Source organism: Crocodylus siamensis, chromosome 15 (assembly GCF_052110815.1).
Source record: "Crocodylus siamensis isolate JL-2025a chromosome 15, ASM5211081v1, whole genome shotgun sequence".
NCBI lineage: Eukaryota > Metazoa > Chordata > Crocodylia > Crocodylidae > Crocodylus > Crocodylus siamensis.
In genome coordinates this window covers 12,651,092-12,664,721 of record NC_143409.1, presented here as the reverse complement: position 1 = coordinate 12,664,721, position 13,630 = coordinate 12,651,092, and the positions used below count along the sequence as shown (strand labels likewise).

Here is a 13,630-nt window from a genome sequence, read left to right as displayed (position 1 = left end):
CCCTTTAAATATATATTTTGGAGTCAAAACCATTTAATGATTTGTATGCATGTCATGGTAAGGTTGATCAGTTATTAAAGATACCTTTTGTGTAAATATACTCCGTGATGAAATTATGCTCTAACGTGGAAAAAAAAAAACCAAACAAGAACAACACTTTAGGGTATATTTAAATGGAAGGTTTAGAATATGACAAAAAGGGAGGGGGAGGGGGAGGGGGGGAAGAGCGCTACAAGAAACAGCCCCGTTAAGTCGCACTGATTTTATTTTTGACATAATAGAAGATAGTCTGACAATATGCATGAGTCATGTTGACAGTTTTGGCCAAAATTGCCTAAATTCAGACAAATTAAGTAGTCATTTCGTGGACAAAACTTCAGCAAAAAGGAAACAGTCTGCTTCTCTTTTGGGACACAGGCAGCTATTGTTACAGATACTGGAGTATCCCCGCTGGGAATTAAGACCGTCCTTCATCTGAATAGCATACGGGTGTGTCAGTTTGGGAACATCTATCTTGGACGTGAATGCAGTGGATGTGGAGCAGAACTGCCAAATTAAGTGTGCTTTGCTTCTGGCACACTAACTCCCAAATGGGAAGAGGGATTTTAATTCTCTAAAACAAAACAGAATTCATTTCCCTCACATAGGAGCTTGCTTATTTCTTAAATTACAGTTAATCTAACCAAAACGCAACTGAAAAATATGAAATAATCTGCTCTGTTTATACTTTTGCCTTCAGCTCCATAGCTGATTTGTACACAAGGGCCCACACCTTGAGCCATCTCTAGGTCAGACATGAGTTCAGTTCTGTCTACATGCATTGAATGCAAACAACTCAATTTTAAATGGTATACACAGCTGAGGGTGCTTTATAAATTACGTATATGCAACAGGGCTGAAATGCAGATTTTTCTGGCACAGAACATGTCACAATACTTAGCAAGAGTGGGTGGAGGTAGTACTGCAACAGGGATGATAATAAACAACAGTATAGCGAGGATTTATATTGGTGTAGATGCACTAATGTAAAAATACCCAGCATAGAGGATGGCAGGACTTAATGCTGCTAATTTAGTATCAGTGGTAAATCTGTTATTGGATTCAAAGGTTGTGTCCAGACATGCATGGTTGCTTGGTTTCCCAGGCACAAGTAGCAACAGCTCATCTCGAACCACCACTACTTGTCCCTGGGGAAAGCCCATGACATGCGTGTTTTGGCACACAGCAAATTGCCCCAAGTGGGGTAGGGGCAGCTGAGGCAAGCAGTGCACTGGCCCCAGCAGCCTTACCTGGGGCTCTGGGAGCCTCTGGGGGCTGCAGCCATGCCAATTCTGCCATGCGGAGCCTGGCGGGCAGTGGAGCGTGGCTTTGGGCAGCCCACTCTGATTTTCAGAAGTGCACACTGGTCAAGGGAGAAGAGATTGATGTCATATATCTTGATTTCAAAAAAGCTTTTGATCTAGTATCCCATGATCACCTCTCGGCCAAACTGCCCAGTTGTGGCTTTGGCTCCACCACGATCCGCTGGCTGGGAAATTGGCTTCGTGGTCAGACCCAGAGGGTTGTGATTGATGGCAGTCACTCATCATGGTGCCCTGTAACCAGTGGGGTCCCTCAAGGCTCTGTCCTGGGACCCATACTGTTCAACATCTTCATTAATGATGTGGACATTGGAGTTAGGAGTGGACTGGCCAAGTTCGCCGATGACACCAAACTTTGGGGCAAAGCATCCACGCCAGAAGATAGGCGGGTGATCCAGGCTGACCTGGACAAGCTCAGCAAATGGGCAGACGAGAACCTCATGGTGTTTAACACCGAAAAATGCAAGGTTCTTCACCTTGGGAGGAAAAACCTGCAGCACCCTTATAGGCTCGGCAGTGCTACGTTGGTTAGCACTACAGAAGAAAAAGACTTGGGGGTCATCATTGACCACAAGATGAACATGAGCCTGCAATGCGATGCTGCGGCTAGTAAAGCGACCAAAACGCTGGCGTGCATCCATAGATGCTTCTCGAGCAAATCCCGGGACGTCATTCTCCCCTTGTACTCGGCCTTGGTGAGGCCGCAGCTGGAGTACTGCGTCCAGTTTTGGGCTCCACAATTCAAAAAGGATGTGGAGAAGCTTGAGAGAGTCCAGAGGAGAGCCACGCGCATGATCAGAGGTCAGGAAAACAGATCTTACGATGACAGGCTGAGAGCCATGGGACTCTTTAGCCTGGAAAAGCACAGGCTCAGGGGTGATCTGATGGCCACCTACAAGTTTATCAGGGGTGACCACCAGGATCTGGGGGAATGTCTGTTCACCAGAGCGCCCCATGGGATGACAAGGTCGAATGGTCACAAACTCCTGCAAGACCGTTTCAGGCTGGACATAAGGAAGAATTTCTTTACTGTCCGAGCCCCCAAGGTCTGGAACAGTCTGCCAGCAGAGGTGGTTCAAGCACCTACATTGAACACCTTCAAGAGTAAATTGGATGCTTATCTTGCTGGGATCCTATGACCCCAGCTGACTTCCTGCCCTTTGGGCAGGGGGCTGGACTCGATGATCTCCCGAGGTCCCTTCCAGCCCTAATGTCTATGAAAGTGCGCATCGCTCTGCGTTTTTTTCCTGCTGGAAACAAACCCAGCGCAGCACACGTTTGGGCAGCGCACCCTCACGGCGCGGAGAACACTGGACTATGTGGCATGCAAACCACACAGCACCACATACTATATGACCACGATCATCTGGACGTGCCCAAAGTGTCCAGGACTTGCCCTTTCATGAGTTTGTGTATAACACATGTTTTAAACATGTGAACACTGTGTTACTAAACGCCAAAAATATTATAATGGTTGTAACCCAATGTAATGTTTATAATCCAATCCATGTTAAACACCTTCTTGGGACAGCAGAAGAGAGTCCTGAGTTACTCTTCTGCTACAACAGAAGTAGGGAAAAAAAAAAAAGTAAAAAGATCATTTTTTCTTTACGTTAGAATTCCTGCCTTGCGCCTTCACCTTAAGCTGTATCAATCCAAACATGACAATAAAGCTAACTGCCAAAAAATGCCTTCAGGGGTGCAATCAAGAATAAGGACTGATATTGATAGCCTTGTCCAACTGGCTATCAATATCAGACCTTATTCAGAGAGATGATCCATGGAGCTAGCAAAGGAAAACAGAAGTTAATCACCTGTAACCAGAGTTTCTTGAGATGCATCGTGCTGGCAGTACCTTCTCATTCGGAGCAGGAATGCACAGAAGCCACTTAAGGAACCATAAACCCTTTTGTTTGAAAGGTGACAACTATTTTCCCTTGCCTACATGACTTCACCTTGGAAGGCCCTGAATAAAGAATACTAGTTATATTCTGTCAAAGACTTTTTTTTTTTTTTAAAAAGAAAACATGCAAAGTGATGTAAAGTGAAGTCTTAGTGGTAGGTAGGTAATATGGACTAAGCTCTCTAGGTGAAAAGGGCAATGAAGATTTTAGAAGTATTAAGAAGAATGAAAAGAAAATCTCTGAATAGTGCGTTTCTGAAGGTACCTGCCATTTCGTTTCTGCTAATGGATTTGTGAAACTCAACTGGCTGTAAAAGGTGAATTGAAAAGGAGCTGCTTTTTATTTAGGGATGTTCAATTTTGCAGCTTCAGGCAACCTCAAAATTAATCTCAGTGGTGTTATCCTGTTAGTTTTTTTTTTTTTATTACCAGTGTTATTATTTCATGCAGTGGGCAATTCAGCTCAGTCATGAAAGAACAAGAAGAAAAAAAGCGTTCCAGTGAGAAATCTTTCCTCCTCCTCGAGCTTTCTTTTCTGAGGTTTTTGAGGGCAAACGTTACAAAACAGAACAAGAAATGTATTTGACATAAACAAGGAAAAAAGCAGAAAAACAAGTCTGAGGCCCAGCCCAGCCCAACCCTGTGACAAGGGAGCATGGGATTCCAGTTTTCAAAGGCTTTCCTCTCCTTTTAACTAGCTGTTCTGAAAGGTTTGGGGAACTTAACCGGGCCTCGCTTCCTAAATCGAACTGGATGCTAATGCTTCGCTTGGTGAAAAACAACTGAGGCCTTTGTACTCTACCACGCATACATAAAATGTCTTTTCCCTACTTTTTTGCATCAGTATGAACAAGTACAATCTTTATTCTTTGCATTTCTCCCCCTTTTATGAGGGGGACTCTGGTCTGTTGGTATGGGGTTGCTATGGGAGCTGTATATGTGTGTGGGTACGTTATTGCAGGGTTGCCCAACAGCAACTGCAGAATGGGCCTTGGGCACTGGATTACACAAACTGGTGTTTTACTTGAAGGTTTCAAATTAATCCTGATTCACAGTCAAAATACAGCTGAAAATCTGTACCTTTCAATTAAATCTGATAATGAACACAAACATACTTCAGTAAATACAATGCTGAATCCCCTGAAATTATTCCCCATCTTATTGTAGATGGGTGTCTGCAAACGTGCAGGGAGCCAGCTCCAACGTACTGTAATTGCAGCACGTCAGGGCAGGCTCAATTAATCGAGTTTGTTGAGCAAGCTAATTAGCATGCCTCCAGTAGTCTCCATGTTTCATGTATCAGTGTCCCCGGGCTTCAAAATGGCAGCGGGGACGCTTGAACTAAAGTTTGTTTGATGAGCTTTAATTAAACTCCCCCCACACCATTTTGAAGTGCAGGGACACTGATACAGGCAGTCCTCAGACTTATGACAGCTGGTTCCCACCACGTCTTAAGTCGAAAGGTTATAACTCGGAATCGATTTTCCCAAAGCAAACAATGTTATAAATGGGGGACTGGTTCCTGAACCAAGGCCTGATACCCTATTTTCACCAAAAGTAACCCAGAATTTTGTACTCAATCAATTACAGATGTGTAATATAGCTACATTAATGTATTTATATTGTAAATAGCAATCTTTGATTTGGAAGGAATTCTTTGAGGTGACTTTGCTGGACGGTTTGAAGGGTTCTTGGCTGCAGGTTTTTCTGGAGTCTTGTTTGCTTTCTTAAAGAAAGTGTCCAAGGAAGTTTGGACAGATGTTCCCTAGGGAGACGGGTGATGCGTGCAGCGTGGCGTCGGATCAAGGGTTGTAAAGTCGAGACTGACATCAGAAAGTTGAACCAGGGTGTCAATTTATAAGCCTGGTAAGTGTGAAACTTCGTAACTCAAAAATGTTGTAAGTCAAGGACTGCCTGTGCACAAGACATTGTGGGCACTATAATTACAGCAGCTCTCAGAACAGTTCTAATTAAAGGACTCCTCTCCCCCAAATTCTCAGGAGCACATGTAAAAATGCCCGACGTGACCTACTACATCTCTTCTCCCCAATTTACCTAGTTAATTATAAAACCAGTAAAAACTGCATTAAGACAAAAAATCAGCGATTAAAAACTCCTTAAGATAACACATTTTTTACCCTGCTTGGAGATCTCAGACTCACCTAAGTAATGACCAAATGCTGAAAGCAAAACCCACAACACAAGACCACAGCCTCTTCACATCACAAGTTCTGCTAGTCATAAACCACTCATCAGCATCACTGCATAGGGTTATTTTTAGCCTTAGCAATTCTTCCATTACTGTACAACTAAACATATATGGTAATATATCCTATAACCTCTAGTACAAATCCCCACTATAGTACCTGGTCCACAGTTCATAGCTCCTATTTTTTCTAGCTAATGAGGTCCTCTTGCATGAGTGAGAGAGTACTGTCCTTAAGCACTGCTGATGAATCATGCTGATGATCATTACATTCACATCTGTATGCTAGTTCCCTGGATGTTTCTAAGGAAAAGAGACTAGATAACAAAAATCCTTAGAAGTACAAGCAACTGGAGAAGGTGTCGTCACAAGGGGGTGTTGTATGCCTACAGCTTGGAGTGTCATTGGCAACCATAATTGGTTGCTTTCATGCTATTAGAAAGGGGTGTGCAAAAGTTTCTGGGGAGGACAAAGATGAAGGAACCAATGCATGTAACTGCGCAAGCACCAATTAAGAGATCATTAGGCAAATCCTGAATCATTTTTGCATTGTGGATAGCGAAGGATACACTATTTATTCATGACAATAATTATTTCTCTCTATATATCCTCCTCTCCTTATCCACCTACAATTTATATATGTGAATCCATAGAGCTTCCCTTTTCTCCAGCTGCACAAAATACATCATAGCTTAATTGGTAAGGGTGATGTAGCTCACAAAGTAAAAGACGACGGTGTCAAGCAAAACCCATGGTTTTCAGAGATATCAATCTGCCTTAGAGTATCTGCAACATCAGAAGTTTAGAAGAGACTATGAATCTTAAAGTTAAAAGCTAAGCGGAGCGAACGTTACTAGCTATGCCCCAGGGAGGCAGCGCTAGGCAACCCATCACAGGAAATGACCGTACAAAGCATTAATCATTGAGAAGAGGGTGTAGCAAAGCCTGTCCACTAAACAGATAGATCTTTAGGGAACCGGGAGGATGACTAGACATGGAAATAAACATTGCAACAGAGCATGACATTTTGCTGAAATCCTGGAACTCAGTTGTAAGTGACTTGGATTCCAGCAGATGCCCCAAAAGTATCTGCAGGAAGCGTCTGAGAAGGGTATTGATTGTGGAGCTCTCCTCTCTTCGGTACAAGGTGCTCAACTCGGTCTGTGCTCTTCAGAACAATATGGCACAGTACCTAGTAATGAGAACGTACGTGCCTATCATCAGGTCCCATCTCGGGCACCTGCAGACCTTGGTGCTTCTCAATTCTCTAGGGTCCCTGAACAGAAGGAGGGCTTAAAATGGATGAAGTTTTAGCAATTCTGTGGAGGTGGCAAGGATTCCTGATGAAGCTCAATATACAGCCTGGATCTGCCTACAGTTTCCTAAATATATTTCATAAGTACTATTGGATTTCCCAGAGCAGACCCATCACTCACTTCACTCTTCATAACTCCCCTGTTAATGGGAGTAGGTGTTCTCTGCAGCTAACAGCTGCAGCAACAGACAGTTGAAGTGTAACTCCACCCAAGGGGGAAATGGGAACTTTTATAATAACAATAATCAGCAGGGATGGGTCGAATTGCAGCATGCCAGGTGAAATTTAAGATGCCCCCCCACAGTAATTAGATTCGACACATGGAACATGTATACATTTGTTATAATTTTCCATGTTGAGAATCTAATTATTGGAGGATTGTCTTAAATTCATGCCCTCCCCCATTGCTACAGTTGGAGAAACAGTGGGATAGGGGGAGTCAAATGCCCTGCTTCTTGCCCCTGCCCCATGTTAAATGGGGGGCGGGGGGGACCTTGTCTTGGATTTAAGTAAACATGGTACTGTTCATAGTTATCCTACAGCAGTATCACTACTTATTCAGTGGGTTTTCCACTGTTGTTCTTTTTCATATTATCTCTACATTTATTTTTTAGTCAGCCTAGTTTCTCTGTTTCTCACTCATTTTCCCCTGAGTTTTGACTGCCTGTCCAACACATTAAGTAATGCAAACATCAGTGCATGTGACCTGAAGTGCATAGGTAACATTTTTAGTCCAATGGCTCTTCTTCCTTGAACAGGCAGTTTTTTGAGTTTACAAAGTGCATCTTATCAGTATTGGGACTAGAACTGAGAAAGCTGCTTGTGATTTATTTAGCAAGTGAAATGCTTTTCTGTTAGTGAAAAAGCCTGATAAGCTGGCAGATTCCGATCTTTGCAACCATGTTTGTTGTTCGGAACTGCTTGATAAATTGGTTGATGTGAACATTACAGGCTGTTCACAGTTTGCTATGTGCTTGGTCACCTAAGTTATATGACATTGGCCATGCTTTGGAACTGAATACTTTCCAAACCCACAAGAAATTTTAAGATGTCCGTTCAAACACAGCCAGCATCTATGATTATGCTAAATACACATATTTCATAAGCGTTTATCTGAAATACGTATTTGCATAAGTACCAACAGCAGTTTCCTCTTTGCAAGCTTACTTTCAAACAAAAATGGGTTTGTACCAGTGTCTGTAAAAACCAAGCAAAAATCCCAGGGTCCACTAGATCGTGTTCAGTGTGTCTTAATTTTTTAAGCTGATTTTGCCAGGTCTAACTGGGCCCATAGGAAAAAAGGTCAAATGAAACCCCTAATTAAGCTAATTTGGTATTGATAATTATATAATGAATGGATGCACAACTGCAGGAAGTAGGGGTGAGGTGGGGAACAGAGACGGGGAACTAAACTGTTAAAGATGGAAGGTTAGTAACGTGAAGAAAGATGGACGTGCCAGGAAGGCTCTAATCACCTATGTCTTTTAGCTTTGCATAACCTTCCAAACTATATCCCTGAATGTTGTCAAGCATTATCCTTCTCTCTGCTGTCAAAGAACACAGAATTGGTAAGAGCTTTTCATTTGTCAAATAAAACAGTTTTGTCAATCTGTCCTGCAACTGAAATGGAGCCATGGAAGAATCGTGCATCCTGCACTTCGACATTTCTTCCCCAGGGACAACCTTGGCACATGGAATTCCTTTACAGACCTCCATTTTGCTGTTTCTATGTTGAGAAATGTTCTCTCCCGCTAAAAAGATGGAAAAGCAAAACTTCTGGCCCATATATAATTTAATACATGCTCCCCTTTGCTTTCTTGCAACTATCCTCCTGAGAATCAGACTTATAACACACAAAGACTGATTCTGTAACTTGTACAAATGGGAAAACTGGAGACATGTTTTACTTTGCCTGACCAGGATAAAAGCCCTGCAGCATTGTCAGAGGCAAGAGCTCCCCCACTGCTGAGCACGTGAGATAGGAAAGGGTGAGGCTGGTAAGCTCTGTCCCCTCCCACATTCATTAAGGATGACTTTCCAGTTCATTTATAGCACATGAGATCACTAAGTCCAGGCTGTGGTCTATCCCATCCTGCTGGAAAACATTCACCATCATCTGACTTGATTTAAATAAAGATAAATTCAGTTTGTCAAATACATTTCTCTGCAAGTGTGCATGGAAACCATACTCAACTCAATTTTCTTATGGAAAAACGTGTCTATGCCTCAGGTAAGCATAAGATGACTACATGCCCCATTACGCTTGGACAAGATGTGCAGAAACCACAGCCAGAGCTTGTCCCAAGGTTTGTGATGGTTGTTCACAGGAATCAAGTGACCCCATTATTATGGAGCACCATTTTTTTCCAGCTGTCTTTTCAACTATTTGTTGCCCTACTTTTATTCTCAGACTGTATGGACATTCGAGGAGGAGAAATCAATTACCATTAAGACAGGCCTAAGCTGTACTTGTACAGAGAGCAACAGGCTTAAGGCAAATTCTGAAGTAAATTTAAAAGCCTGGTTCCAAATCTCAATTTTGACGTTCTTTATCATCAGTAAGCAATGCAAAACATGATACTACATGTAGATGGATGAGAACCGTGAAAAGAGGTCGGGTTTGGTTTTTTTCCATTTTTCTGCTATCCTTAGTGAGTGTAAAAACATTTTCTTCAGTTTCTCTCTCAAAACTAGCCTTAGCAGTATTAATACTGCAAGGCACTAGCAGTATTAATGCTTAATATTTTGCTACCTTGGGAAACAAAACTGTGCTACTCTGTACAGCAGAATTGGGCTGAAGAATCAGGGGGGTTTTGGTTTTTTTTTCCTGGTATCAGGCTCGCACTGGTTCTCCTACAGTCTACAATGCAGAGGATGCCAATAGATAGCAAAGTGTTTTCCAGGGGGTCCCCACCTGCAGGAGAAAATGTCTTTGAGAAACACTACCTCCAAATACTAAAGCCTTTGTGTAGTCCTTATCAGAGACCCTACAACAAAGCATGGTTTTGTCAGTTCTGCCCTTTGTGGCTGATCTATCTATAGACTGCTAAAATAGAAACCTTCTCTTGAATGCAGGAGGGATTACAGAGTCTCTGAAAAATAACACCTGATAGAAAATAACCACAAACATGTCCCTCTTATTGCTGTATCAAAACAGGAGGTCATTTCCTTCTGATTTCCATACTGATATCAATGGAAGTGGTTTCTCTGTGGCGTTGTAGGACCAGCTCCTAGAGTTTGAACCAGGCCCTGTGCTGTCAGCTTACCTTTCCAAAGACTATGTCATCCATCCCATCACCAGGCAAGGAGAAGTATTCAGACTCACTCCCAGACTCTCTTTTAAGGATACCCTGTGATGAGGCGCAGACTCTGCTCAGCCCATCCTCCAGGAAATGTTCACATTCTGAAGAAACAGAGTGCACAAAAAGAGTTACAATCCAACCTTTTCTTCTGCAGACATACGCTGAGTTTCAGGCACTGCAACACGAGGTGCCTGAAACAAATTCAATGAAATCAACTGCAGATGGCATCACGAGACCTGGAGCTAGTTGTAGACCTATAACTGCACCAATAACGGCAGGTAATTGCTCCTGATTTATCTGCAGGGTCTAATCAGCATGCAATGCACTTTAGAAACCTCATTTGTTTAGCATCATGTGTGCACCCCTGTAAAACATTAATGTGGGATTTTAAACAATTTGCCCAACAGTTCAGAAATTGTTTTGCGGGCTTGGCAAGCGGCACCAGTGTATGGTCTGGGTAAAACAGAAATGCCATGCTGGACAGGTTTTAAAAATCGAGGTGTGAGCTGACCAAATTTGACTGCCAATTTTTTTTTAAATGAAAAAACTGAACATTTTCAGTTTTCAGCTAAAAAATATTTAGCTTTCTGAGGAAAAAAAATAAAATGCTTAAGAACACGGCTTTTTTCCACGATAATTTTCATTTGATCAAACCCCCATCTTTCCCCTGTCAAGACCGGCCCATAAATGTGAGAGAGAAACACATTTTTTGGAACCTAAAAAGGGGAAAAATACTGTTTAGCATTTGCTCATCTTCAGCTGGGTGAAGCTTACAAACTGTACAACTTGGATATATCTAGAATGGAAGGAGGCAGCTCTAAGAGAGGGTTCCCCCCCCTTTCTCTTTCCTAGACTTTTCAATGGTCCAAATGATCTCTGATGGGAGCTCTAAGATATCATCTGTAGGCAGCTAGTTTGCAAAGCTCAGATGAAGGGTTAAGGATTGAGCCTGTTGTCAGGAGACGTAACTTCCAAGCAGGTTCTACCCCTAAGGTTTCCCAGAAGCCCAAGTTACCACAGTCCTTCCTTGCTGAAACTTTAACCCTGGCCCAGGAGACACAAATGTAGGAAGACCAGGCTCAGCTGAGCTAAGGGAGTTCAGGGTGCACAGCTTGACAAGAGAAGAGACTTCTAGGAAGACTGGCTGCAATGCATGGTCCATTGAGTCACCGAGAGCTACACTGTGGACGTGTCATGCCCTTGCCTTTCGTTATGGTAGCAAGTAAGAGCTAACTGGCCAACCATTGACACTTGGAAACAGCACTAAGCCATTATGTCTAGGAACAGCCTGGATCCACCCACTTTCCATCCGCATCCGTTGGCTAGCACAAAAAGCAGACGGCTCGGGAGTTGCTGGATAGAACAAGAATAGTGGAAAGTGCAAAGAGAATGAAAATAATGCTCTCAAATGCACTGGCCGCTTCCCTAGAAAACTGCCTTCCAGTGGTGGAGAGTTAGGTTGCTCCCTGTGGTACTGTAATTATGCTCACGAAAGAGGCCTATTGGAAACACGGATATTCCACCGAGTTTCCACACCGCGGAGAATAGGAAAAGCACTTACTGTAGGAGGTGTGGTTATTCCCTGCTCTTTCTCCCCTTTCAAGAAACCTGGAAAATCTGAACCTCTTTTCCGTAAGTGAGAGGGGCAGAGAGGGGAAAAGAAAAGAAAGAAAGAAAATGAAAAAAAAAAAAGAAACCCCAAAAACAAAATAGCTTGTGAGGCAGCATCATGACAATCCAGCTGGCAAATTAACAGAGCATGTCCACATTCCAGCCTGAAAAACAAACTGGCTCAGCGACGGTCTGATGGAAACTTCACAGGGAAGCTCCAGATTCACCAATGGACAGATACCTCGCCCAGATAATAAATCACCGCAGGCACTGAAAGGAATCGCAGGACCAGCAGAGGGGCATGACAGGGTGGAAGAGGAAGAAGGAGTTTCTTTCTTTCAAGACACAATGGAGGGGGGTGGAAAAAGCCCTCACACATACCTCATCCCATCTGTGCTGAGAACTGTCCAAATCCGAGATCTGTTCGAAGTAACTCCCCGCCTTTTCGCGGAGGCTTTGCTTGTTTTCATTTGCTTTTTTTTTTTTTTTTAAACCAGTGTGTACGTTGCACAATATGGGACTCCAGTCTCTTGCACTTGTGACCCGATAAGCCCCGATGACGACAGTCCCACAACAACAGAGGTAGATGGATGACTCTTCCTTACACAGAAATCATGCAGTTACTATGCACTCATGATTTACTGCTCAACTTGCTCTCTCTCCCCTTCTCCAAGATGCACGTGAAAATAAAATAAGGGGCACATTTTTATGAGCATATGGAGAGACAAACACAATTCCAGACTGAAAAACCCTGGGAAAGAAAATTCCAAGCAGTTCACTACATTCAATTACTACAAGATCATCTCGAAGAGAAGGAGACAGGGTAGACTTGGCTGCCCTGCGATCCATAGGGAAAACCACAGTTTGCAAAGTATTCAACAGCCTTTATGAAGAATCTGATAAAGTTAACAGAAAGAACGTCTGACATTTTCTATAGCCTCCTATAGAATTTGCGGGTTCTAGTCCTACAAGAGATGGTTTAGTGCACAGAAATCAGCCAATCCACTATTAAACTCTATTGAAATAGAGCCGGCAAGGGGTAGGGGCAGGGGAGGGGCCACTTTTGCCCTGTGCTGAGCTGCAATTTGTCCTGTGCTGCTGCTGCTCAGCCCAGACGGGCAAACCCAGAGCCAGCATGGGGACAGGGCTGTGCATGCTGGTCCCCGCCTGTCCCATGAGGCTGGGGCCAGTGGCAGCAGCCTGGGATGCCTAGAGAGGCAGTCCTGCCACAGAGCCACCCCATCCCTGCTGCATGCCCAGGCAGTGGCAGGATGCGCCAGGGCCAGGCGGGGCCTGCAGCAGGCTGGACAAAGCCCCTCCGTGGGCCGGATTCGGCCTGTGTGTTGTATTTTGCCCACCCCTGGTCTGGAGGGACTCAGAAATAATATAATTGTTTAGATAGAGCCTATTAGCTCCCTGACTGTCATGAGCTTGAAATCCTGAACGGGACTGAAGTACGGGGGCGATTCATTTGGACAAGGGCTGCTTAGGGAAGCCCAAGCTGTAACTGGTGCTGGATGAACACCTTGAAGGCCTGGCAGATTTGATCTGTACCGGCTGTTGGCAGGGTGAGATGAGGGAGAAGCAGCTGCATCCTCTCTCCAGAAGAAGTGGGGGAATGGGACCCCAGCAAGAGGGGCTGAGAAAAGGAGGAGGAACAGATGTGGGGGGACAAGGATTAACCTCTTCAGCATGCCCAAGGACAAGGCCAGGACTCAAAGAGGGATATCCATATGAAGCGGGAGCAGGAAGGACATAGATGGATGCCCCCAGAAAGGAAGCTCTTGAATAGATGGGGAGGCCAGGTGAAGATCCTGAAGTTGCTAGCAAAGGGGCAGACCTGGAGTCTATTTGGTGAAGACACCTGGGAATGGAGGGAGATCTTATGGAGCAACAAGAAACTGGAGTCTTCTATACATGCATGAATGCAGC

The 13,630-nt window shown here is 43.8% G+C and overlaps 1 protein-coding gene across 7 annotated transcripts in view; it reads right to left on the bottom strand.

Moving 5' to 3' along the window:
• The window catches only part of AKAP13 (A-kinase anchoring protein 13), a 324,780-nt gene that overhangs the window by 72,446 nt on the left and 238,704 nt on the right, over positions 1-13,630 (bottom strand). For all 7 annotated transcript variants that reach the window (XM_090029889.1, XM_090029887.1, XM_090029891.1 and 4 more), the window contains exon 12: positions 10,052-10,188. In XM_090029889.1, coding sequence (XP_089886015.1) covers positions 10,052-10,188 — 137 coding nt within the window. The remainder of the gene's footprint in view (positions 1-10,051; positions 10,189-13,630) is intronic.